The 25,864-nt window shown below is 41.3% G+C and overlaps 1 protein-coding gene across 3 annotated transcripts in view; it reads left to right on the top strand.

Annotated features, from left to right (window-relative positions):
- Acsl5 (acyl-CoA synthetase long chain family member 5) overlaps window positions 1-25,864 on the top strand; it is a 51,236-nt gene that overhangs the window by 23,749 nt on the left and 1,623 nt on the right. For all 3 annotated transcript variants that reach the window (XM_050147710.1, XM_050147719.1, XM_050147727.1), the window contains exons 4-20: window positions 8,432-8,496; window positions 8,606-8,707; window positions 11,539-11,638; window positions 12,588-12,766; window positions 13,499-13,531; window positions 13,614-13,665; window positions 14,215-14,288; window positions 15,113-15,190; window positions 16,235-16,369; window positions 18,956-19,090; window positions 19,867-19,962; window positions 22,087-22,159; window positions 22,348-22,436; window positions 22,699-22,815; window positions 24,525-24,668; window positions 25,083-25,184; window positions 25,743-25,814. In XM_050147710.1, the coding sequence (XP_050003667.1) occupies window positions 8,432-8,496; window positions 8,606-8,707; window positions 11,539-11,638; window positions 12,588-12,766; window positions 13,499-13,531; window positions 13,614-13,665; window positions 14,215-14,288; window positions 15,113-15,190; window positions 16,235-16,369; window positions 18,956-19,090; window positions 19,867-19,962; window positions 22,087-22,159; window positions 22,348-22,436; window positions 22,699-22,815; window positions 24,525-24,668; window positions 25,083-25,184; window positions 25,743-25,814 (1,646 nt within the window). The remainder of the gene's footprint in view (window positions 1-8,431; window positions 8,497-8,605; window positions 8,708-11,538; window positions 11,639-12,587; window positions 12,767-13,498; window positions 13,532-13,613; window positions 13,666-14,214; window positions 14,289-15,112; window positions 15,191-16,234; window positions 16,370-18,955; window positions 19,091-19,866; window positions 19,963-22,086; window positions 22,160-22,347; window positions 22,437-22,698; window positions 22,816-24,524; window positions 24,669-25,082; window positions 25,185-25,742; window positions 25,815-25,864) is intronic.

Below are 25,864 nucleotides of genomic sequence, written 5' to 3'. Positions count from 1 at the left end.
TATGCAATCTTAGGGCATCCAACTCTGGCCTACAGGCCTAGTATATCTTACAGACTTTCCTGTGTGGCAGAGAATTCTGAAAGACTGTCCTATCTTGATTTGGCAAAGTTCAGCAGTCATCTTTTTTGTGTCCTACTGGTCCAATTTAGACAGTATCTACCAGCAATCGAGCCAAGGACAATTTCTTTGCTCATATGGGTAGTTTTTGCCATAAAGAAAACAAACTTATGCCACAAAGAAAACAAACATCATCTTTGTTGAAATGGAATGGTGCTGCCAGGAGCATATGTGTCTCACTGTCATAAATAGCCTTAGGCTATTAAAAATATTAAATGACATATTCTGTAGGTCTTTGAAATGTTTGAAGACTGTCTGTCTGAATATGTATCTGTGTATGACGTTGAAAATATACCTAACATGACTATAAGTTTTATTATTATAGATTAATCTGTATTTCTTAAGTCTACATCCCATTTTTGTGGCTTTTTTTCAAGACAGAGTTTCTCTGTAGCTTTGGAGCCTGTCCTGGAACTAGTTCTTATAGACCAGATTGGTCTCAAACTCGCAGAGATTCACCTGCCTCTGGGTCCTGAGTGCTGAGATTAATGGCATGTGCCACACTGCCTGGACTTAATTTTACATTACATTTTTAAATTAACTGTATAAACATAATACCTTAAACAAGAGTAAAAACATACATATAACAAAATTGACCTTAAATTTGTATCAATAGAACAAGATCCATACCAATGCAAAGTATTCATCTCCACATCATATCCCCCTTACATTTTTAAAAGAAATTGACTGTGATCATTAACCATTTATAATCACCCCCCTTTAAATGAAAACAAACATTTATAAACAGCTTTNTACCTTAAACAAGAGCAAAAACATATATATATACATATATATATATATATATAATTACAAAATTAACTTTAAATTTGTATCAGTAAACCAAAATCCATACCAATGTAAAATATTTAAGATTAATGATTGTTCTTTGGGTTAAAGAAGATTCAATCAATAATCTACCCTTTTATCCTATCATTTTTATTTCCCCTTTTTCTTTTTAGAATGAGATCCCAGAATGTAATTTTCTTTGCTTAGCTTTTTTTCTTACCATTACCAATAATAACATGTAAACCTCTTAATGACAATAAATAACCCCTTAAATGAGGATAAATAAGCATAACGATCTTTTTAGGATGTGAGCATAGTTCTCTAGACCGCTTTCTGTTGTTTGAGGGTGCTGGGAAAATTTAGTATAATGGTTAAGCCTTGGCTGTAGTATTCTATGAGGTTGGATTATCTCAGCCAGCATCCTTAAAGCTGTCCTGGATGTTGGATCATCTGGGCCACCATTTTTATTGGTGTCTGGTCCCCTGTTCTGAAAATACATAAAATTTAAAGGTAACACATATCTGCATTAATACAAGTATACACTGAACATTGTACACAAATCAGCCAAAGATGATTTTTTTTGTATTATGTTTAAGCAGGTAAAATACATATCTGTGTTTTATAGTTCTTTTAGATTTATTTCTTTATGCTTGTAGTCAGATATTTCAGGGGGTCTTCCTTGATCAAAGTTGATGCATATTAATCTAAAATGAGTCCTTAGCCTCTCATTACCTGTGGAAATAAAAGCATAACCTCTCCCCCAAAGTAATACATTTTCTGACTTAAATTTTGAAGTCAAGATATTTTTAAAATATATAAGTTGGTTGAATCTATCAGTTTTTACAATCCAGTATGTCTTTGTAGCCAAGAAATTGAAAGATAATACAATAACATACTCAATCTAGATTCTCAGTGAATTTCCCATCTTTATGCGGCTTGTTAGATTTTTTTATTACTCTGTTTTTAAGGACTTTCTCTACCTACGCTTTTTCTTTTCTTTCTCAAGACTACACATATTTTTTAAACACACTGTAGCCTGTTTAGAGGTTTTTTGTCCCATCTGACTGTCTTTATTGTGTATCTGTAATCCTGTTCTGTCTGCATAGGCAAAATTTAAACTACTATGTAAGATAGATCATGGTATACTGGTGCTGGCTCCTCCCCCTCAGTTCCCTGAGAGCCTCTTTCTCATGGCAGAGGAAACTTTATCACCAGGTCTAGCAACCCAACTCCAGGAAGTTTCTGAGTCTACACTGTCACCGAGCATGGTGTTATCCATTGCTCATAGATCCCAATCAAGTGTCTGGCAACAGGACCTCTCAAAAGAGCCACCCAGCTGCTGGTACTAAGTCAGGAAGCAGTCTCTTAAAGGAAATGTGCCACTGCTCACCACCAGTAAACAGCCCACCCGAGAAAAGGTGGTTACAAGCTGTGCTTGACTCCATTTTTGTGTGTTTAGAATCCTTTCCCAAGCTCTCTCAGGTTTTATGTGGATGTAGTTGCACCACTTTGGAACACCATATATAGGCAGTCATTTCTTTCCCACAGCTCCTCTCAAATAATTGCTTAGAAACCTAATATTAATTACAAATGCTCAGCCAATAGCTCAGCCTTGTTACTAGCTAACTCTTACACTTAGATTAACCATATTTCTTATCTATGCTTTGTCATGTGGTTTGGTAACTTTTCTCAGTACTGCATGCCCGTTTTGTTCTCTTTGTGTCTGCTCTCTCACTCCACCCTTCTGTTGACAGAGGTTTCTGTTGCACCTAGTCCTACAGCCATTCAGTCCCAAAGAAACACACAGAGGCCTACATTAATTATAAACTGGTTGGCTTATTATTAGCTCAGGCTTCTTATTAACTCTTATATCTTATGTTAGTTCATAATTTTTGTCTGTGTTAGCCACGTGGCTTGATACCTTTGTCAGTGAGGCATTCTCATTTTGCTTTCTCTGAGTCTGGGTGATAACTACAGACTTAGCCTTTCCTCTTCCCACAATTCTCCTATTCTGGTTGCCCCACCTCTCCTTCCTGCCTAGTCACCCTGCCTATACTTCCTGTTCCTGTTTGGCTACTGGCCAATCAGTGTTTTATTAAATCAATACAAGTGACAAATCCTTGCAGGGTACAAGACAATTGTCCCACAGCACCCTTCTTCATCCCAGTGTCCTCAGTTTGGTTGTCCCGCCTAACTTTATCCTGACTTGCTATAGGCCAGTCAGATTCTTTACTAATCCATGAGAGTAATATTCACAATGTACAGAAGGATTGATTATTCCACAGCATTATTTCCTTTCAAAATTGCCTGTCTTACAGCTCTTTTTCTTTTCATGAGCAGCAGTTTGCCTGGCATCAGTCTGCCTGTGTGGCAGTTATCTCTCCCTCCCTTTCCATGTATCAATGACCAAGGCGGTAGCCAACCCCAAGAGCAACTAACTATGCAATAGCTACTGCATGTACTTTATCTATGCAATGGCCAATTACTAGCTAATTACTGCTATTGTGCATATTCAAGATTAGGGAATGGAGACTCCAGGGTTCAAGGATATTCGCAAGGTCAAAGAAGTAGAAAAGGTTGAGGTTGATACTTAAGCTTATGTCTGTTAGGTTACAGTTAGATTCTATTAGATAGATCGCTCAATATTTTAACAAAAATGGTTATTCCTCCATCGGAAAGATTTCTTTTATCTTTAGCCCTTTAAAAATTATTTACTTGTTTTTAATTTTCATTGTGTATATTCACTGTACATGATACTGTTACATAAGGGCACTTTCACTTAAGTATATAATGTATAAACACACCCCTCCAATCTCCCTAGAATAAAGTACAGAGTTCAGTTCCTCATAAAATAAAAATAAAATGACCACATGACTCAGCTACAGTATTCCTGAGTATTTACCCAGAGGGCTCCAAGTCAGCACATCACAGAGACTCCTTCATGTCAATATTTATTGCAATAACATTGCAATAGCTAAGGTATGGAACCAACCTAGGTGTCTAAGAATAGAAGAATGAAGAATGGATTAAGGAAAATTAAGGAAATGTGGTATACATTCATACATAAATACACACATAATATATACACTTTTTTCTTTGTGATAGTAAACTTCTAAAATGACTTTAGATATTATTTGAAATGTAGACTTGGCATATTTTCCAATGCATGCTATACAGGCATGAACATGAGCATTTATACCAACTTTCCATAAAGGAATAATTGCATGGGAAGAACACAAAAGTATGCTCACAGGTGAATTCTTAAATATTATTTTATGAGATGCAAGTAACTAAGATGAGTATTTCCTTCTACCAAAGATTTTAGTGCAAAAGACATTCTGCACCATAAGCACTGCAATATTTATGGAAAAGATATATATGCCAATTCAAGTTTATTGTGTATAATAACGAAGACAGTCAATAAAACAATAATAAAAAATTAAACTGAATATTGAAGGTAATAGTGCACTTGTGTACTTGCTAATGTAAACTTGGCATAAGTTGGAGCTGTCTGAGAGGCAGAACCTCATTTGAGAAAATGCCTTTGTAAGATTGGGTTGTAGGCAAGCCTATAGGCCACTTTCTTAGTGATGCAGGAGAGCCCAGCTCATGATGGGTGCTACTATCCCTGAGCTGGTGGTTCTAGGCTCTGTAAGAAAGCAGGCTGAGCAAGCCAGGGGAAGCAAGCCAATAAGCAGCACCCCTGTGTGGCCTCTGCATCAGCTCCTGCTTCCAGGTTCCTGCTCTGTTTGAGTTTGGACCCTGACTTCCCTCGGAGATGGAAACGTAAGTGAAAGAAGCTCTTTCATCCCAAAGTTGCTTCTGGTCATGGTGTTTCATCATAGCAATGGAAACCCTTCCTAAGACAACTTGCTTAACTTACTTGCCTATTTTCACCATAATTTTCTTTTTTTGCGCAGCGTGTATATATATATATATATATATATATATATATATATATATATATACAAGACTATAATTTGATAAGCCCACTGTCTACACAAAGACATACCTATTAGTTTTAAACTTAGAGCAGATCCCATGCTATGACTTTTAAAGTGCACAATGCACTGTTCAAATACAGTTTATCAAACATTATGATTATTTTAGCCTTAGAAAAGAATGAAGTTGTGTTGTTTGCAGAAAAAAGAGTGAAACTGGAAATAATCATATTAAGTGAGTTAAATAAGTCTCAGTAAGCAAATGTCATGTTTTCTCTCAATCGTGGTACCTAGGTTTTGTAGATATGAAATCATGTGCATATAATATGGAAGGGTTAAGGAAACTTGCCTTAAGATGTCTCCCAAGAGCCTATGCTGAGCACTTCTGCATCCAAATTAGCCTTTGTTTGGATTCTGTGCAGATAAGAAAAAGCAAATCAAATGGTCAAGGCTTTCCTTCTCTGGGGACTCCAGATACAGATGGCAAAGCCAAATTCCCTTTGTGAGTTTCTGTCTTTAGAAGTTGTATTAAGTGACCAGGCTATACGATGTTTTCCACCGAAAAACAAGTCATTCTACATGTTCTATGCAATTGAGGAGAAATTTTACTCGGGAACTTTTGGAGATTTTAAATTACAATTCAAGTGGTAGGACTCATATAACACATTATACAAGCAGGCTTACGGACTGGCTCGGCTAATGCTGTAGAAGAAGATGATAGTTCTGATGTTATCTGGGGTTGAGTGGATCAGTCAGTCCTTTTAACTTCCAGACGCATCTGGGAATATTGGTTAAAATGTGTGCTCCTAGGTTCAAGCTTTTTTCTATTGAATCAAAATTTCAGGAAATGAGACCTTAGGAAGACTTAAAACAAGGAGTTCTGGGAAAACTCTGCTTAGCTTTGGGTGTCCGTTCACCTGCCCATGACATTGTTCTCAACTGTACTCTGTAAAGTTAGCCACACCTTAGAGCCCACCCAAGTCCAAGTTGAGTTTGCAAGCAAAAGCTGATGGGCACAGAATTTAACAAGATTTGAGCTGTTGCCTCTTTGGGCCAATTAGTTGACTTGGCTAGCAGTCTCTGCTAGCATCATTGGCTAATCAGGAAGTAATGAGAAGGTGCGGGAGAGTCTCATCCACGTGCATGGACTCCTCCTCTTATGAGGTGAGCTTCAAGTTGGTCCAGTCCCTCATAATTCTTACTCCAGTGGGATGGCAATAGTCATGTAGACAAGCATTAATGTGCCTGCTGTAGCGTATGTGTGTATGTGGGCAGTCAACAGTAGCTGTCCTTAGTGTCTAACAGCAGGACAAAGGATCTCATTGGTGGGCCCAGAGACACAGCCCTTAGGGTCAGTGACTGTGGTCAATGGGCATATCAGGACTTGCTACACTCCAGGGAATGTTTTGGCTTGAGTTTTTACTTCTGGAACTTTCCGGCAGCTATAAGTGAAAGTGTTTCCCTCAGTCACCTCATTCATTGTTCATATCTCTTTACTCAGAATAGCTATCTCTCTCCTGCTTCTCTTTTACCCTTCACCACTTGATTGAGACATTCACATGTTTGCCCTTCAATTCTCAGTGATAACTCCCTGGGCAAGACCTGAATTCCTCTCAGCGATCTGGCTGAGTTCCCGGACTGTCACTCATTCCTTTCTATTTATTTTGGTGGTGCTGAGGATCGAACCCAGGGCCGTGTGCATGACAGGCCCATGCTCTCTCACTCAGAAAACCCCCAGAATCCCCCAGACTTGTTCTGATTTTAAGACAGGCTGAGTGGTTTAGATGTTTGTACCTTGAATTCTCCTACTGCCTAATGTAAGGCCCGAATTGGGGAAATGCTGAAGGCAAGCATGCGTTCTTACAGGTCTGTAAGACTCCCCATCTTAGAGGACACTCAGATGAACAGTATGTGAAAAGCTGATTCATGAGAATAGATCAAAATAGAAAAATATTGGTAAAGAACCAATTTCATTATCTATTAGAACAGATGAAAGTAATAACTCACCAAATCTAAAAAGCCAAAATTAATTTTAAGCAGCACTATTTACATTTACAAGAGTGTGCTAAAACCCAATTGGTTGGACAGAAGTAAATGTTGACAGTCCTGCCAAGTAGCCCAGAGCTAGTCTCAGCCCCTCTGCCTTAGTTTCCTTCCTTCCTATTGCTGTGACCAAAATAACGTCACCAAAAGTAACCTGAGAAGGAAAAGGGTGATTTGGCTCTCACTTCCTCATCTCAGTCACCCAAACAGGAGCAGAGGTAAGAGTGTGTGGGGGGGTGCTCCTTACCTGCTTGCATTTTAGTACAACCCAGACCCACCTGCCCAGTGAAGGCACCACCCCCAGTGCACTGGGCCCTCCCACACCAATCATTAATCAAAAAAAGAAAGTTTTTGCATGAGTGAATCTTAACTTTAAAACAAGGAAAAGGGAAGTTCAACAGATAGGTAATTTTTTTTTTTGCTATAAAACACCCACAAAATTGAACAGATAACAGAATAAAAAGAAACATAATTAAAAAAAAAAAAAAAAACAACGCCCAGACTTGCCGATGAGCCAATCCGCTGGAGGCATTTCTCAGTTGAGGTCCCCTCTTCTCAGATGACTCTAGCTTGTGTCAAGTTGACAAAAAATTGACCAACTTTTATTTCATATTAAGAAACACTGTTGGGGCTGGAGAGATGGCTCAGTGGTTAAGAGCATTGCCTGCTCTTCCAAAGGCCCTGAGTTTAATTCCCAGCAACCACATGGTGGCTCACAACCATCTGTAATAAGGTCTGGTGCCCTCTTCTGGCCTGCAGGCATATACACAAACAGAATGTTGTATACATAATAAGTAAATAAATAAATAAACAAATAAACAAACACTGTTTAAGGGAATATTCTAAATTGAAATGATAAATTTGACAATATTTACCATAGCATTATTTAGAGGGACTCAGGAATTTAGAACCATTATACAAATCCATAATGAAATAAAGTCAGCCACTGGGGAGTCCTCTATCAGATGGCTATTGGGGAGTCCTCCATCAGATGGCTACTGGGGAGTCCTCTATCAGATGGCTATTGGAATCTCTACAGAGAAAAAAATAGCATGGAAATGTTTATACCAAACTGGGGAAGGAAGCACAGAACCAAATTTCTTTGTTCATTCCAAAAATTTGGAGAGCACATCTGTGTAGAACCATGTATAAAAACAATAGGAAGAGATAGTATTAATAATGGGATAATAAGAATGATGATATTTTGATTTTTGTTATTAGCATAATTTTATTTAGAGATGCTCAATTTTCTCTCTCTCATTTAATACAGGCTGTTTGTATTTATTTGTTCATGTTCCATGGGCTGATGCATATTGGTGGCCTGAATGCCTGTATTATTTTGAAACCAGGGAATCAGTACTGAACAACCCTATTTGTAATATTTCCTAAATACTTGGCCTTATTTCCAGGACAGCAGAGAAATTCAGATTCTTGCTAGATTTACCCTTTGTGTCTTTGCCTCTTCTGGGTACTCTTATCTTGTCTGGTTCAAACAATTTGCAGTTAGACTAGAACTGATTTGCTTTGAATATTATATGTTTTAGACAATGGACCTTGCCTGGGATACAGAAAACCAAACCAGCCCTACAGATGGATATCCTACAAACAGGCAAGTAAAGGTCAAGCTTTAGGAAAATGCCTTTGCTGCTGTACCATAAGCTGCTTTGATCTCTTTTTATCTTGGCCTCCTCTTCCTGACCTTTTATTCTCTCTCCTAGGTGTCTGATCGAGCAGAGTACCTGGGCTCCTGTCTTGTGCATAAAGGATACAAACCATCACAGGACCAATTTGTTGGCATCTTTGCTCAAAATAGACCAGAGGTATCATGGTGATGCTACTAAGTAAATGAAATGATATCCCCCAATACAGCATTCTGACACTTGTTGATGACTTACCAAAGCTATTTAAAGATTCCATTCTATTCTTCTTGTGAGAAAGAATTGGGCTTGAGAGTTTCCTTAAATCCCTGCTGAAAGTCTGAGTGGTTGGACTTGCATTTCTTATTTCTGTGTGGGTCATTTTAAGTCAGTCTGATTTTCATATGAGGAAAGACAGTATGAGTTGTGACTAAACACAGTCTTGAAGGTGTTGAAGAAGAGGATGAATCAGTGTTAGAACCAGAGTTTGTGCTTTGTGCTTGACCTGGTAGACCAAGGCATATATGGCATCTGGCCATCACCATCTTTCTACAGGGCTGGAAGCAGATGCTACACACTAAGATGATTGGAAATAATTTTACTCTCATGTTACAAAATAAAATCACTAGCCTCAACATCCTCAGGAGGAGAATTTGGGGGGGGCCCATGCATTTACTAGAGCCAGTTGCATTAGTTTGATTTTTAATTTAATTGTGAAAAATATTGTGTACCCCAGTTTGGGAGCTCTAAGAAGAACATGTGACCTTATTCTAATTTGAGAACTTAACATCAAACCTGGTGTGTTAGTGTTCCAGGGCTGCCATACTGAAGCATGAGATTAAGGTACCTGCAGTTGAGTTTTTGCTAATGCATCTCCCATTGATGTGCAGGTGGCTGGCCATCTTCACATTATGCTCTGAGTCTTTCTTTTCTCTGTGCACATGTATCCCCGGGGTATCTTATTCATCTCTAGGTTATGAGCATATCCTTATGTCCATATTTAACTGCACAGTCATACTGATAGTTGGGGTTTGAACATGAATTTGAGTGAAGAGAATAGGGATATAGATCAGCCTATAAGACCTAGACTGCTATTTAAGGCCAATGACTAGAAGATAATGGTACTACTCTGTAATTGAGGGTTTCTCTCTCCTGCCAGTTTCTGAAGATCCACTCTAAGACTTCATATTAATTTCCAACTGTTTGATCTGTTTGCTAAGGCTTATTACTAACTAGCTCTTACAACTTAAATCAACCCATTTCTATTATATTTTATCACGAGGCGGTGACTTGTTACCTCACATCTTGCTTTTCCAGTGGCTGCTGGCATCTCCTCTTCTCTTCTTTCTTTCTCTCTGTATCTTTGTTTGGATTTCCTGCTTAGTTCTATTCTGCCTGGCTGTTGGCCAAATCAACTTTGTTATTAACCAATGAAAATAAAACATATTTACAGCATACAGAGGGGTATCCCACATTATCTTCACTTCTCTTTTCTGTCTAAACCAAAAGGAAGGTTTTAACCTTAACATAGTAAAATTACATATACAAAACAGGTACCAAGCAAGAATTATAGTTACAATATTTAGTCTATTTATATCTGGCAAAATTAAAGAAAATACTCTATCATCTAGTTAATCTTTGTGAGTCTAAAGTTTCATATATAATTTATCTTTATCATAATCTAAGGAAATTATATAATTATAACTGTCTAATCTTCAACTCCCATCAAAGACCCCAGAAGGATATAGTATTATCTTAGTAAGCAGGAAGTGCATTGTAAGCAACTTCTAAAATTCTAGAAATGACAGAGACATTTGGCTGCCTGAATAGTCACCCAAAGTTCTTCTGTTATGTTGGAGCATCTATCTTTAACCTATAGACCCACAGTATCTGGCAGATTTTTCAGTGAAGCAGGAAATTTGAAGGACTGTCCCAGCAATTTTGACAAAATTCATCAGTTGCTTTCTTCTGTGTCCTGCAGAATATGTGGCAGACTCATTCATGAAATAGGAAACCTGAAGGATTGTCCTGTCTTGCTTTGGCAAGTTCAGCAGTCAGTTTTCTGTGGGTCCTGTGTGTCCAGTTCATACAACATATTGTCAAGCAGTCTAGGCAAGAGCAGTTTCTTGCCCAAATGGCTAGTCTTACCACATTGAAAGCAAACTCCATAAGGAATGTTTTCAATGCTTATCATCCTCTTTAAGTAATTGGTGCTGACAGGAGCAGATGTGTTTCACTGTTGAGAAAAGTTTAAGTTCTTAAAACATTTAAATGATAAATTCTATAGGTCTTTGAAGTGTTTGAAGACTATGTATCTATTTGAAATATATTTCTGAATATCTAGAAAACCTAACATTAACTATAAGTTTGACTATTTTGTTGACTATAAATTTGTATTTTTCACTATACATTTTTAAATGAGCTGCATAAACATATCTTAAACAAGAGTAGAAATATATGTATATATAATAACTGTATACTTAAATCTGTATCAATAAACCCAAATCCATGCCAATGTTAAGTATTCATCTCTATGTCCCTGTGACATTCTTCAGGCTTGTAAGTGTGTGACCTAAGTGGTATGGTTTTCTCTTTGTTTCCACTGTATTTAGATGTATTTTTTAACTCTGTGTTCATAACCCACTGCTAGCAGTCCTCAGAAATTCTGTCCAATTTCCTAGGTGCTGAGGCAATCCAAGACAATCTTAACCCTCACACTTGAAAGTGATCTCTGCCTCCCATAGTCTTCATAATGCTTTTCACATCTCTTAAGGGTGGAATGGCCACTCTCCTCATTTACCTACTGGTCTACCTTAGTGTGCTGGTTATTTCTGTGCATACCTTAGCTCATTTATTTAAATGTCCATTATAGCAGAATCAGAAACAGTCCCGATTGCCATTCCTAAAGTTTTTAAAAGCATAAACATATCAAATAAGTATTGGTTAGTTGAATGTCTGAATCAATGTTTTTCAAAGTCATCTTCTAGGTCTAAACTTAAACTTTTTCTCTGCAGTGGGTCATCTCTGAGTTGGCCTGTTACACATATTCCATGGTAGCTGTCCCCCTGTATGACACTTTGGGAGCAGAAGCCATCATCTATGTTATCAACAAGGGTAAAACTTTGATATTACATTATAACTTAATTCTTTCTTAATGCGGAGTAATTCTTCAATTTGGTTTTTTCTTTCTTTCTCTTTTCTTATTTTTTCTGATGTTGTAGTACTTAGGATATCATTTACATGGGAACTACAAAAATTCCTATGAGACCAAGGTATGCATAGGTAAGAGGTTTAGCAAAATTATTAAAGATGGTATAGGATAGTAACATGTTTAGAAACAAGACTACATTAAACACATGTAATAAAAGTCTGCATGCAATAGACTTGCCTAAGTCACAGTACAACTACAGGGTTTTTTCCTTTGAAAACTTAAGTCAATCTATCTAAGCAGTATGTACCAATGTGTATGTGAATATATAAATGAAAACTGGCATTGTTAGAGAAACATGTCCAAGTTCAACTGGCAAGCAGCATCCCTTTCATATACTTATGGGAGTATTTTTTGTCTCTGCATTAGTAGACTGAGTAGATTTGTTTGAATAATACATACTTTAGAATTCTCCTATTTGTGAGGATAAGAATCAGAGGAAATGATGACATTTAGAATCATAAAGCATTTGCCTACTAAACGTTCCGTCTGTGCTCTGCTTCCTTGTGAGTTGTCTGCTCTGTAAAGCCCATTAGCAGGAATGAGCCCCTACAGAAAGTGTTTGAATGGGTTTTCTTAGACAAAAAGAGTCACGTAGTTCTAGAAAATAAACCGTGTCAGCAATATTGAAAGGGTATGGCTTGCACCTCAGTTAAACTCATTTCCTTCTCTTTCTTATTTTATAATTAATAGAGTATGCTTGAACTCTGTAGATCGTGTTTGTAGATATAACAAGATTTATATCTACTGGTGACCTACTGGGTTTGACTTTTAAAGAAATCCCTCTCCCCTTTGCAAAGAAGTCATGTGTTTGACAGAATACGTTGTGACCTCTGACTTGGTTTTTGTTTTTAGCTGACATCTCTGTGGTCATTTGTGATACACCCCAAAAGGCAACATTGCTGATAGAAAACGTAGAAAAGAACCTTACACCAGGCCTGAAGATAGTCATCCTCATGGACCCCTTTGATGATGAACTGACAAAAAGAGGAGAGAGGAGCGGGCTTGAGATATTAGCCTTGTCTGAAGCTGAGGTATGAGTCACAAATGGCTTGCACCTATAGCTGGTGTATTGTTATGAGCAGCTTGCAGGGCATCTACACAAAGGCATATGGGCTGCTGTTGACCAGGGATAGCATACAAAACAAAAATCAGACTCAGAAGCTCGAAGAACAGTTTCTTCAAGGTGACTACAGTACTCCTGACAGAGGTGGACATGATTCCTTGGCTGGCTATATATAATTCTAAGTAGAGAATGTATGGATAGAAAAAACTCAAGGATGGTTATAAACCTTGCTCTTGATGTAGGTTGCCTGGTTCACATTCTACTACTTCATCTATTAGGAAGCACATCCCTCCCTTGCTATAAATGGAGGATTAAAATGGTCCTAATCACACAGACATGCTGGCAACAGATAAATGAATTAATGTGTGTTAATTGCTGAGCAAAGTGATTGGCATAGTGTAAATTCTGTCATGTTCATGATTTATGTCAACCAAAAGAGGTTTAATTATGGTCTTAGATGACTGGACCTTAAGAGAATGGTGAGAAGTTGGGACATCTGAGATTGCCTTCTTTAGATTAGCATTCTTAAGAAACCTGCTTTTCACCGGAGCTTCCATTATTTGTCAACACTGGCTTATTGACCCAATCCAGGTTGGAAACTGGGAAGGAAATTAGGGACAGGAAAAGAGAGAGCTGAGTTTGTCATAAATTTTCCCATCCTCAACAACTCTTTCTTCTTCTTGATTTCCTGTGCATGTAGAATATAGGCAAAGAAAACTTCAAAAAGCCAATGGTAAGTATTCTTCTTGAATTTGAGTTTGGCAATAGTCCACTCTCAGTTTACGGTAGACTAACACCCTGTGCTTCTCTTCCAGCCTCCAAGCCCAGACAACCTAAGTGTCATCTGCTTTACCAGTGGAACTACAGGTCAGTGCCCAGGAGACCTTGACAGAGCTCCCAGGGAACAGGAAAAAAAGGCTCAGGTCCCTGGAGCATACCCTGCCACTAGCCCTGTCCTCAGGTGCTTAAAACCTGAGGCATTTATGAATGGATTTCCAGACAGAAAAACAGAAGCATAAGAAACAGGTTCCATTGAATACACATGGCTATATTCACATGCTATGAGTTTCAGGGGTCTTAAAGATGGTGTCAAAATGTCAGTGTCCCCCTCTACCCTTTCACTGTTTGAGTTCAACATTTCACTAGGATGGTTTCATAGAACATACCCCTGAGATGGTTTCATTCAGCCAGGGTGACTCAGTGATGGTTCTCCACAAATGATGGTGTCCTTACTCAACAACATTTGGTAGAAGATTTAATTGTACTTATTGTGGTTCATTCTAGTATGCCTGATTTATAAAGTTTATTAGCAGTATTGTTGGATCTCTAGAACAAAACTGAATTTAGCTTCTTTCAAGGCTAAAGCTTTCCAATTAGCCACAAAGGATCTTTCTCTTCATCTTTGATTTACTACAGGTGACCCCAAAGGAGCTATGATAACCCATCAAAATGTTGTTTCGAACATGTCTGCTTTCCTCAAGTTGCTAGAGGTTAGTGTTTTCTCAAAAATGAGGCCCTCACTAAAAGGTGAATCAGCTGTAAGATATTTAGTTATTGAATATAGATGGAGCAGAGGGAGGAAAATATCGTTAGAAGTCTGTCCTGTGTTTTTCTTCTCACTGTGACTAAATACCCACCCTAAGTTACTTAGGGAGAAGGTCTTATTTTGGCTTAATGTTTATGAGTTATAGTCTAACGTGAAGGAGAAGGCATGATGCCAGGCAGCTGCATTTGTGAGGCACGCACAGCTGGGATTCTTCATACCTTGGCGGATGGAGAACCAGTAGACAGGAAGTAGGGCTGGGCTATAGTATCTCAAGACCTGCCTCAAGTAATCCACTTCCTCCAGCGAGGCTCCACCTCCTAAAAGTTCCACAATTTTAGGAAACAGTACTGCCATCTGAGGACCAAGTGTTTAAACACATGAGCGTTTTGCATGTAAGCCACGATAATGCCCAAGTACGGAAAGCACTGACATAGTCTTCAGGACTACATGCCAAGCCTCAGTCTTTCAGTATCCCTGTAAGTCCTTGTGTTCCATATAGTTCAAAGCAACTGATGGTTACAGCCCATATCAGGTAGTGGGATACACTGAGTACACACGGAGGTGTTTACGTGCTATGAATGTGAAGAATCCTAAAGATGATGCCAAAATGTCAAGTTTTTTTTTTTCTCTACCCGACCACTCTCTCAATTGGATGGGATGGTTAGAGTCAGCCAGGTTTACTCAGAGAAGTGTGCGAATGGTAGTTTTAAAATCTCTGTTGGAAGAGAAACTTAACGTCGATCCGTTTCTTTGTTCCCTCATCTACAGCCCATCTTCCACCCCACTCCCGAGGATGTGAGCATATCCTACCTCCCCTTGGCCCACATGTTTGAGAGGGTTGTTCAGGTGAGTGTCCTGTGTGCCTGGTGGGTAGGAAAGAGGATTCCTGACTTGTTGGTTCCACATTTATTCAAAAGCCAGAGTTGCAGTCCAGTCCCGGTCCTTCCTCTAGTGAACCAAGCACAGGCAATGCCACTGGACCCTGCATCCTAATCATGGTAGCAGCCTGACTTCCCGAGGTCATTCATGTAGAACTCCGCATGCCTAAGGAGGGTAATACTTCTCCTGACTTCTCAGAGTGCGTGCTCCTCTGTCTTCCCTTACCCCGGCGGTGACTCACCAGACACTGGGCCTTCTTTCTTACTTTTATGTGGGTGAGCATGTTGAGAGGATTGAGGGTTAGAGGAAAAGGTGTTCCCAGCCAGGGAAGGAACATTTGATCCAGATCAAGGGGCCAGAAATCCCCAAGGAACATTTTTATCCCTCACTTGAGTAAGGTGGTATTGCCAGGCACAGTGTGCGTCCCTTCTGGGAATGGTCCCCAAAGTTTCCAGCCAGGTGAGTAAAGAAGCAGTGGCCTCCCAAAGACTCCAGAGCTGCGGTGGGAACCTCTTGACTCTCTCTTCCCTGGGCAGCTCTTTACCCAGTATACGATCAGTTGATGTGCACGACGCCACATCGATTCTAATACAACTTCACATATATTTTAGCATTTCTCAGATTGCGATGGTCTTAACTGAAGGCACGTTTTTCTCTTTTAACTGGCAGCGGGTTTTCTTAGTGCCACAGATGAGTGTTTCGTAGGAAGGGTGGTATCTTAGACTGGCACACAGAGCTGGGGTAGCGTCTCAGGGCGGGACCCACAGTCTCACAGTTTGTTATCTGTCTTGTCACCTCAACAGTAATATGTTTTCATCCTTTCTTGGGAGGACTCTCTCAGAAATACCTGAGTATCTGGGTTGGTAGGAAGCAGGTGTTAGGCAGAGGAAAGGGCCTGTGGGATACAGCTTACTTTCTTAGTCCCATTGGAGATAGGCCCCACCTGTAGTGATCCCTGGCCCCGCCTACAGTGGTCCATGGCTCTAAGCCTTGTCTTCCATCTTGTTCCAGGCTGTCTTATTTTCCTGTGGAGGCAGAGTTGGGTTCTTCCAAGGAGATATCCGGTTGCTGCCTGACGACATGAAGGCTTTGAAACCCACAGTGTTTCCCACAGTGCCTCGACTCCTTAACAGGGTCTACGATAAGGTGAGAGCCCTGTTCTGTTGGGATTATGCTGAGAGGCTGTTTCCTGACAACCATTAATTCCACCTCTATCCCAGCCCCAACAAGTATTGACAGAAGCCAAGTTACATCTGTAACCGTGGGAAGCCATAAGAAATACCCCCCCTTAGTCTGGATAATATTGCTTATCTGAGGAATAATTACACTCAGACTTAAAGGAGTGCCTCAGTTTTAACCAACACCCTGGAAAATTCTTACCCTGATGTGTATGAGCTGGTGATGTAACATTGTGCTGAGGTACCAGATCGAGGCAAACATTTCAGATGTGTTCACTTATTTAACCCTTCTAGGAAAAACAGAAACAGACTTGGCTGTTAAAGAATTTGCCCAGTCATAATGAACAGAGAAAAATAGCAGAATAAACTATCACTTTAAATAGTTTCCGTTATCATAGAGCATTGCTCACTGAGGTTGCAAAATGGTGGCTTTCCTAATTCTAAGTCTCGTTTCTTTTATAATCCTTAGCTGACATTCTGTCATAAAGGCCCAACAAATATTTGATTCTCTCCTTAATTTATCACTCATAAGTATAATAAATTCAAGCCCCAGAAATTCTCAAAAGTAGCCAGTGAGAATCTTTTCGCATTATAGCGAACTCATTATCTTATTTCTATTTTTCCATCCATTTTAGTTATTCATTTTGATGTTCCAAGTTTTGCGCATCAAATTCTTGTATGTCCTTTTGACATGGCTTCAGTAGTCTATGATGGGTTCGTTGCTTTTTGATACAAGATATTCTAAGCTCAATTTCTCACCTAAGTCTTAGATTGGCTAATTTCTGCAACTGGTTATTGAGAACTTGGATCTGAAGTCAGGCAATATAATATTGTTGTGGGATGCCCTTATGTATGTTCTGAATACTTTTTATTACTATTGGTTAATAAAGAAGCTGATTTAATCAATAGCCAGGCAGAATAGAGCCAGGCAGGAAATCCAAGCAGAGATAAAGGGAGAAAGAAGGCAGAGTCAGGGGAGACACCAGCAGTTACCAAAGGAGTAAGATGCCAGGGTATTACTGGGAAATCACAGGGCATGCGTCAATACACAGATTATTAGAAATGGGTTAATTTATATGTAGATGGGTAATTTATATGCATTATTACAGTTTGTAATAATATTAAGCCTCAGAGTGGTTATTTAGGAGCTAGCAGGCAGGAGAGAAACCTCTAGTTACATTATAGTACCTGTTGTTCCACAGACCTGGAGCCCGAGGAAGTGATGCCATTACTCATATGCTTTGGGCCTTACTTCTGATTCTGATATTGCCATTCAGTCTTACCAGAGGCCAAACTGAGCCACAGCAAGAATGGAGTGTTCTAGAACACAGATGATGTATAGACACGGGAAACACTGTTAATAATTCTTCCAATTCCTTATCAGACTATGGAACCATTAGGTTGGGTTGTTAGGGTTTTTGTTTGTGTTCCTGAGCTTTTGTATTTTTGAGAGGAAGTATTTTGAAATATTAAAACATAATAAGTAACTTGAATCTGGAGCTTGTTTAGTAAGATGGAGATTTTTATTAAGTGGATTTCTGGTCATAGCTTTCTGCCAGTGATGTCAGGAGATCTAGTCCTGGGGCTGCTAGAGGCAAGCAGTCTCTGGTTAAGGGACATTGGGCCAGCATGATGTCGGCAGCATCTAGTGTACCTCAGAATCAGATGGGGAGACAGGGCTAAATGATGTCACAAGCCTGAGCAGATGCTTGCAGCCTGAACTGGGGAGTGAGCATGAACAAACAAGACGTGTGACCAGAAGCCCTAGCCGGGAGCAGCATCCTGCACATCCTGAACTGGAAAGAGCCCCAATGCCCATGAGTGCATCAGTATTGAAGCTTGGAGTAGAGGTTAGGCTTTAGCTGCACATGGGGATGCTCTTCTCATAGAGGACTGTGGTTGATAGAACAGAGTTACAATGCCAGGGTCATGAAGACAGGAAGATAGCATGGATGGGGGAAATGATATTAAGGGTGTAAGCCCAAAGAGGAGAAAGATGTCATTAGGGATTTCTGTTGGATTGTGTATGATGTGGATAAAGGACATTTGTGATAAAGATAATAAATTCTCCAGATTTGGAGGATGTGAAAATGTCACTGAAGCAGAGGAGAGGTGGTACCAAGTTTTAAAAGTCAGATTCCTAAACCTTTCTCTGGGCTTTTAAATCAAAGGGGGGATCATGCCCACGGAATGATTTCCTTTCTGACTTTTAAATCAAAGGGGGATCATGCCCACGGAATGATTTCCTCTCTGACTTTTAAATCAAAGGGGGATCATGCCCACGGAATGATTTCCTCTCTGACTTTTTAACCAGTGGTGGTTGTGGCCATTGTGTTTGTTTATCTCAGTTGTCAAAGTTGTTTCCCAGGGACTAGGAGTCTGCGAGGGCTGGGGCTCTACACTGTGTAGCAACTTCATTTGTTTCAGAGTGTGGCCTTGGTTCTGTGGGCTTATTAGTGAGCAACCTAGTTCATGAGTGTGGCCTGCTTTCTTCTGAAGCATAATGCCAGCATCTTGGCTACTAACACATGGTCTTATCACCCCCCCTCCCCAGGTACAAAATGAAGCCAAGACACCCTTGAAGAAGTTCGTGCTGAACCTGGCTATCATGAGTAAATTCAACGAAGTGAAAAATGGCATCATTCGTCGGAACAGTTTGTGGGACAAGCTGGTCTTTTCAAAGATCCAAGTAAGTTGAATGGATCCGTCGTCCTCTTGTCTCGGGTTTCAGGGACGCCCTAACTAGAGATCATCTTAGACCTTCTATGCCCAGTCACACCTTTTCTCTTTGTGCCTCTTTCCCTTTGCAGATGTGGGAGGGGTGCGGGGGGTGGCAGGGAAAGCATGTGCCATGGTGTATGTGTAGTGTGTAGATGTCAAGCCTAATGGCCACCTTGTCTAAGATAGGGTCTCTCTTATTCACTGCTGCATACTCGAGGCTGCTAGTTGGCCTGATAGCTTCGAGGGTTTCCCATCTCACCAGAGAAGAGAGTTGGGGTTACAGGTGTGCACCACGGCACCGGGCTTTATTTGAGTTCTGAGTGTGTGAACTCTGGTTTTCATGCTTGCACAGCGGGTGCCTTACCCACTGAGCCACCTCCTGAGCTCTGCTGTTACCTTTTGAGATCACACTTGTGCAACTTTGCCACTAAGGAGACGTGAGAAAGCACAGCAGTTTGTATGCAGGTGTTAGCACTTATGTATAATTGTCGTAACCTGTTCCGTTGGGTTTACAAGTGATCGAAGAACTTAACAAAAACACAGAGAAGTTCTCCCAGGCACGGCTGGTGACGACTCTAATAGGCGGCACGGCATTCAAAGTGACTTTCTAGTGTCAGGCTGTAGTGTGTTTATAAACCAACCAGGTCAGACAGCTAGCTGGCATGCGACGTCACCCATCCTGCAATGGCGGGAAATGAAGCCAAGAACGGAAGCTCAACAGCTCCTTTTGTTTCCACCCAACAGGATGGCCTGGGCGGGAAGGTTCGCATCATGATCACTGGGGCCGCCCCCATCTCCACTCCAGTCCTGACATTCTTCCGGGCTGCAATGGGGTGCTCGGTAAGACTTCGTGTTTACATCAATGCTGCGCACTGTTTAAATAAAAGTGAAACTGTAAGTGAAAAGTACTAAAGAGAGGGTCACCCCAAATCTTAGACAACAGGAATCTTTACACAAATGGAACTGGTATTCCAAAACACCTCTTGCCTCATGCTCCAGCCACCGCAATCCTTACCAAGCAGAGGGCCGTTAGCGTCATCGGACGCTTTCTCGACAGCTTGCTGAGATCACAGGATGCTGAGCCGCCACCAGTGGACACTTCTGCCCACAGCCCTAGCACGAGGGTGGCAGTTAGAGGACGCTATGAGTTTCGGTTCTCTTCTTTCACCATGTGGGTCCCCAGGGTACAACCTAGGATCTCAGGTTTGGCAATAAGCGCCTTTACCTACCTTGCCAGCCTTGCCTCTTACATGGTAATGTATATCACCAGCTTCCAGGCATGTCTTGTCTTTTTCGTACATTCGGGTAGTACCCGAAGTACCATCATTCCTCACAGGTTTTCATCAGTTAGTTGCCTCTAAATGAGATGCTTCATTTCATGCTGCTTCTTTCAGTAATAGCAAACTTCCCTGCCCACTGGGACTTGCAGTTCTTCTCTACGAGTCCCTTACAGAAAGCAGGCAAAGGGAGACTTAGTTTCCTTGCTGATTTCTAAGAGTTCATATACTTAAAACTAATCTCTGCTATGCTAGACTTTTTCCTGCTCATAGCAATATAAAAACTGAATTGAGATGCAGGCCAATTGACATATGTTTTTCTCTTGTGGTTTTTTAGTTGCTAAGACAGGCCTTTCCTTTGATCCTTTAAAATTTTTTGTTGTTGCTTTTTGTTTAAATACTTTTTTATTTCATGTATGTGGGTATTCTTCCACATGCATGCCTGTTGCCCTCAGAGGCTGGCTTCTGCATCCCCTGAGACTGGAATTACAGATGGCTTTGCACCACTGCGAACTGATCCTAGATCAGCTGCTGAGAACTGATCCTAGATCTTCTGGGAAGTAGCCAGCCAATGTTCTTAACTTCAGCCATCTCTCCAGCCCTGATAAACCTTTCTAATCCCTGGGAATTTTTAAGACTATCTGTGCCCACATTTTCTGGTAGTTTTATGGATTTCCTTTTTGTTTTTTAAAAAATTCATACCTCACCCATCTATAATGTATAGACCTGGCCTCTCTCCCATTCCAAACAGGTACCTAGCTTGCTGATTCAGCCAGCCACGCACCACAATCAAAATAGAAGAAAACAGATACAGGGGTACCTTTACAGACAACGTTCCCCATGCATGTGCCCGTTATTAAAAGTCTGGTACCAGTCAGTGATGGAGCTTTGGGATTTTCAAACTGCCATCCTCTTGGCCGTTTTTAGTACCTTTCTTTCCTTCAGCCCCAAAGACTAATATGAAGTTCTGCTTCCAACCCCTTCCCTGCAATATCTCCTGTCAGCATCACTCTATTTCTGCCAACCCTGCCAACTGCAGGCCACACCTCTGACTGCAGTGGCCCTATCAACTTGCTTCCAGCCACCAGCCTTTCTTTGGTCAAGATTATCTTCTCTTTGTGAGGGCTGGCAATTATAGCGCTACCCTACTGCCTCCTGTAGAGTTGAAGAGGTACAGAACGCAGCTGACCCCGTTCACTTCTACAAGGTCTATGGCAGCTTTTATGCCACACTGGCAGGGTTAGGTCGAGGCAGAGACCAGATGTCTCACAAAGCACAGAATCTTCAGTCTTACCCTGTGCAGAAAGTTTGCCAACCCTTGGTCTTTACCAAAGGTGGAGCTCTTTCCTCAAGAAGCACGCTACCGTGTTTCCCATGTCCTCCAGAGTTGCTCTACCGCCCAGGCTATGTCCCATGGCCACTGGCTGGCTGTCACCTACTGGATGATTTATATTCCTCACCTACTTGATAGGCCACATTTTTCATGTAGGTTCTGTACTCTGCTCTGCTTTGTTTCTGAATGCTTTTGTCTTGCAATGAGCTCCCAGTTGTGAAGAGTTAGCAGCTGGACACGGTTTCAAGATGTCACCAAGCCATCTCCAGCTCTTGTCGCTGTTACCCATTTTCCTGCAGACGGACAGCCAGTCGTACTTACCCTAAGCCTCAAAGCTCTTCTTTGGTTTCCCAGGTGTTTGAAGCTTACGGCCAAACAGAGTGCACAGCTGGATGTACGATTACATCTCCCGGCGACTGGACAGCGGGTGGGTTTTCTCTCTGTTGGCTGGGAGAAGGCTTCTAACTGAACTATGGTCTGGGGGTTAGCTAGTTTTGGTGTTATGGATAAATATGATGAAATGGCAAACTCAAGTCCTGTTCCCATTCTTCCAGTCAATCTAAGAAACACCCTTGCTTTATGGTTGCTTAGCTCAGAATATCTTGTATGTTTTAGGTCATGTTGGGACTCCAGTGGCTTGCAATTTTGTAAAGCTGGAAGACGTAGCTGACATGAACTACTTTTCAGTAAACAATGAAGGCGAGGTGGGTAGCTCATGCCTAGCACTCAGACAGTCATAGTGGGGAGGCTTAGTTCAAAAGGAACTTAGAGCTGCCGTCTGGCTTGGCTTGGCCTCAACTCTGGGAGGGAACACAAGATAGCGCACTGCGTTTTCCTACAGTGGGGATGAAAGAGGCTCCATACTGCAGTGGAAACCACCAAATGTGTTTGTTCGGAGCAGATGTTTAATAAGTAGAAGTAGTAGTCATTTTTATTGTCTTCCTCCTCTTACTGTCTGGCACACAGATCTGCATCAAAGGCAACAATGTGTTCAAAGGCTACCTAAAGGACCCGGAGAAGACACAGGAAGCACTGGATCAGGATGGCTGGCTTCACACTGGAGACATTGGTCGTTGGCTTCCAGTGGGTATTTCTCCATTACTTCTATTTCTGCTGTGGGACTGGGGAGAATAATCTACTTGTTGCAAGAGGGCTAGGAATGTGAGCGTAGTCAGCTGGGATAGCTGCAGGGCAATGGGTCTGCAGCCTTTCTTTGTGGGCTTTTCTGAGTACAGAGAGGAGAGTACCAATGGAAAGACCCTAGCTTGGCGACTGGGAGATCAGTGTTCCGGTCCCAGCCCTTACAGGCTGAGAGGATGAAGTGGCTTAGTGTGTGATGAGAAGCTGCCAACGCTGGTCCTTACAGAAGACACCAGAATGACCCAACTGGAAGGCTTTCTTCTCTCTATATTTCTCGTCAAATACAATGTGTATACTATAGGTAGTGGTACTAATACTGTGTCTAGACACAACCCTAAAGTGGGATGCTTTAGGGTTAGATCACACTGGACCTCAGTTGGCATGGTTTTCCTGCAGTGGAAAAGGCTGGCTCCTGGCCAGGGAAAAGTTAGGTGACTTCTAAGGTAAAAATTCTTGTTTGATAGCTTCATGTGCCTACAACTTTTTCTATTGTGAGTTTCAAAGGAGTGTTTTCTGTTTAATTAATTCAAGGGAACATATCAAAACAAAGAAATGAGATTTCCAGAGCATGTGTTTCCAGAGGCTCATGGCTGCCTCTCATTGACCTTCAGTCTCTCTCCGTGGACACAGACACTGCTTTACAGCCTGCCTCACTGTCAACAATTTGGCAGCTGTCAATCTCATCTGTCCTTAAAACCCCACAGGGGAATTTCCCAAGGGTCTCTTTCCTCACGTTTTATCTACTCAGAGTTAGGGGAATGGGCTATACCTATCTCTTCAAACTCCTTTCTTGCTCATTATTCAAGATTTAAGAGAGATTCAGAATGCTTGACTACAAAGAACACTTGACTATGAACACTCCCCAAAACACACAGTCCTCATGATGTACTTTATTGATTGACTTTAACATGTTTCTGCTTAATCAGTGTCCCCTATTCTAAGTCTAGGATGCAAGCAATAGATATGGCTCTCCACATGGGTGATAAAAGGCTGTTCATTACTGATCACTTTCAGTATGAACAATGAGTCTGACTGATCGTCCCAGGGTTAGTTCAGTATAGAGCCCTATTTATGGTATGGTCATGTGGATTGTGTTTGCCCCTTGTCCCAATTCTACAATTCAAATCCCTAAGAAGATAAGCTCCTCAGGGAAACGAAGAGGCAAATGACCCGTGATGGTGGTCAGAGCACTGCCCGCCTTACTTCCGTCCTAACAAGCCCAGTTACTGGCTGGCTTGATTAGTCATGCAGCTGTTTCAGACTGCTCCCAGATTTAACAGGAAATAAACATGACGGGGAGAGCAAAATCATCACACGGTTTTAGTAAAAGACACTGGCTCCATTTCTCTGAGCTCTCAAGATGGAGTAGTTGGAAATACGTTACTGGAACTGAGAGTGCACAGCGTCTTCATTGACTGAGGCATCCGTCTGCAGAACCCAGCAGGTCCCGGGACTTTCCCTGAGGCCTGCTGGTTGGCTTTCTATAGACAGGCTTTGTGGAAGCCACTTCTTATTTCTCCATAGCCAAGAAAGAGAAACTCCAGAAATCTCCGGAGAAACTATTTTAAATAAGGACATTATCTGTGGCTCTCCCACCTTCCTGATACCACCTCTAAGGCTTCAACACAGATGCTTTTATCTGCCTCATACAGAATGGAACGCTGAAAATCATTGACCGGAAGAAGAACATTTTCAAGTTGGCACAAGGAGAATACATTGCTCCAGAGAAGATAGAAAATGTTTACATCAGGAGCAGACCAGTATTGCAAGTTTTTGTCCATGGGGAGAGCTTACGGGTAACAAGCCATAGGGATGGCCTATGTCGGTTCTCATAGCCATAGGACATTTGCATAGCTGGATCCAGATAAGATACCCCAGCTTACTACTATAGAACTACATTCTGAGTCATAAATGTCCATAAAATAATTTGTTGGGATTATTAAAACAAGTATTTTAAGGGGTAGCTTTTATCTCACCTGAGTTGGCTCCTCTGACACAAAACGATTTCTTAGGGGGCTGGGAATGGTGAATTTCAACACCGATTGGCTGGGAATTCTAAGCGTAACGACAACTGCTTTTTGCAGAACCAGGCTTGACTAGGACATCTTCGTAGCTAAGTGCTGAGAGGGAGACTGTGTGGGGAGGAAAGCTGAGTGCCGGATGAGTAGGACAGTCTGACCTATTCTGATAACCCATGCTCCTTCCCACAGTCGTTCCTGATAGGAATAGTGGTTCCAGACCCAGACTCGCTCCCCTCATTCGCAGCCAAGATTGGGGTGAAGGGATCCTTTGAAGAACTGTGCCAAAACCAAGTAAGCATGGGCCAAAATGTTCTCCACATAAGCACGGCTCAAAATGTTTTCTATGCAAACATGACAGAGAACGTTCACTAAGTTAGCCTCAAAATGTTCTCCATGTATGTAAGCATGACCGAGAACGTTCTCCCATAAGCATGCCTGAGAAAGCCCTGCAGCGGCAGAGAGGAGGTCCTACAGGCTGTGGCATCTCTGGGTTCTCTGAGCCTCCTCTCTGGACGGTATTCTTCCTGTCTCAGGGACAGGCAGCTCTGTATCCTAGGTGGACTTAGCAGTTTTACAGACTGAATCATAGAATGGAGCACTGAGAACAGAGAATGCTGTTTTGTTTTCTTCTGAAGCAGTGATGTGCTGCTTGGGAGAGAAAATGAAACAGAGGAGAATGAAAAGTGTCGTGCAGACAGAACCCGGTCGGCTCTGGGTTCACCGCTCCTCTTCCCTCTCCTCTGCAAAAGGCAAAGTCCATGACGGAATGCTTCGGCACACATTTGTGCTTGCTTGGCCTTCCGTCAAAACCTCAAACACACATGATTTGAGTGATATTTTTCATTTTAGAGTGTAAAGGAAGCCATTTTAGAAGACTTGAAGAAAATTGGGAGAGAAGGTGGCCTGAAATCCTTTGAACAGGTCTGTACTGCTGATGCCATCCTGGTCCGAGTTCAAAGCTCCCACTTCTA

The sequence above is a fragment of the Alexandromys fortis genome, unplaced genomic scaffold, assembly GCF_014885135.2.
Source record: "Alexandromys fortis isolate MF-2015 unplaced genomic scaffold, M_Fortis_MF-2015_v1.1 scaffold_16, whole genome shotgun sequence".
NCBI lineage: Eukaryota > Metazoa > Chordata > Mammalia > Rodentia > Cricetidae > Alexandromys > Alexandromys fortis.
Note: the sequence above shows the minus strand (reverse complement) of the source record. Positions and strands in the feature narration are given on the sequence as shown.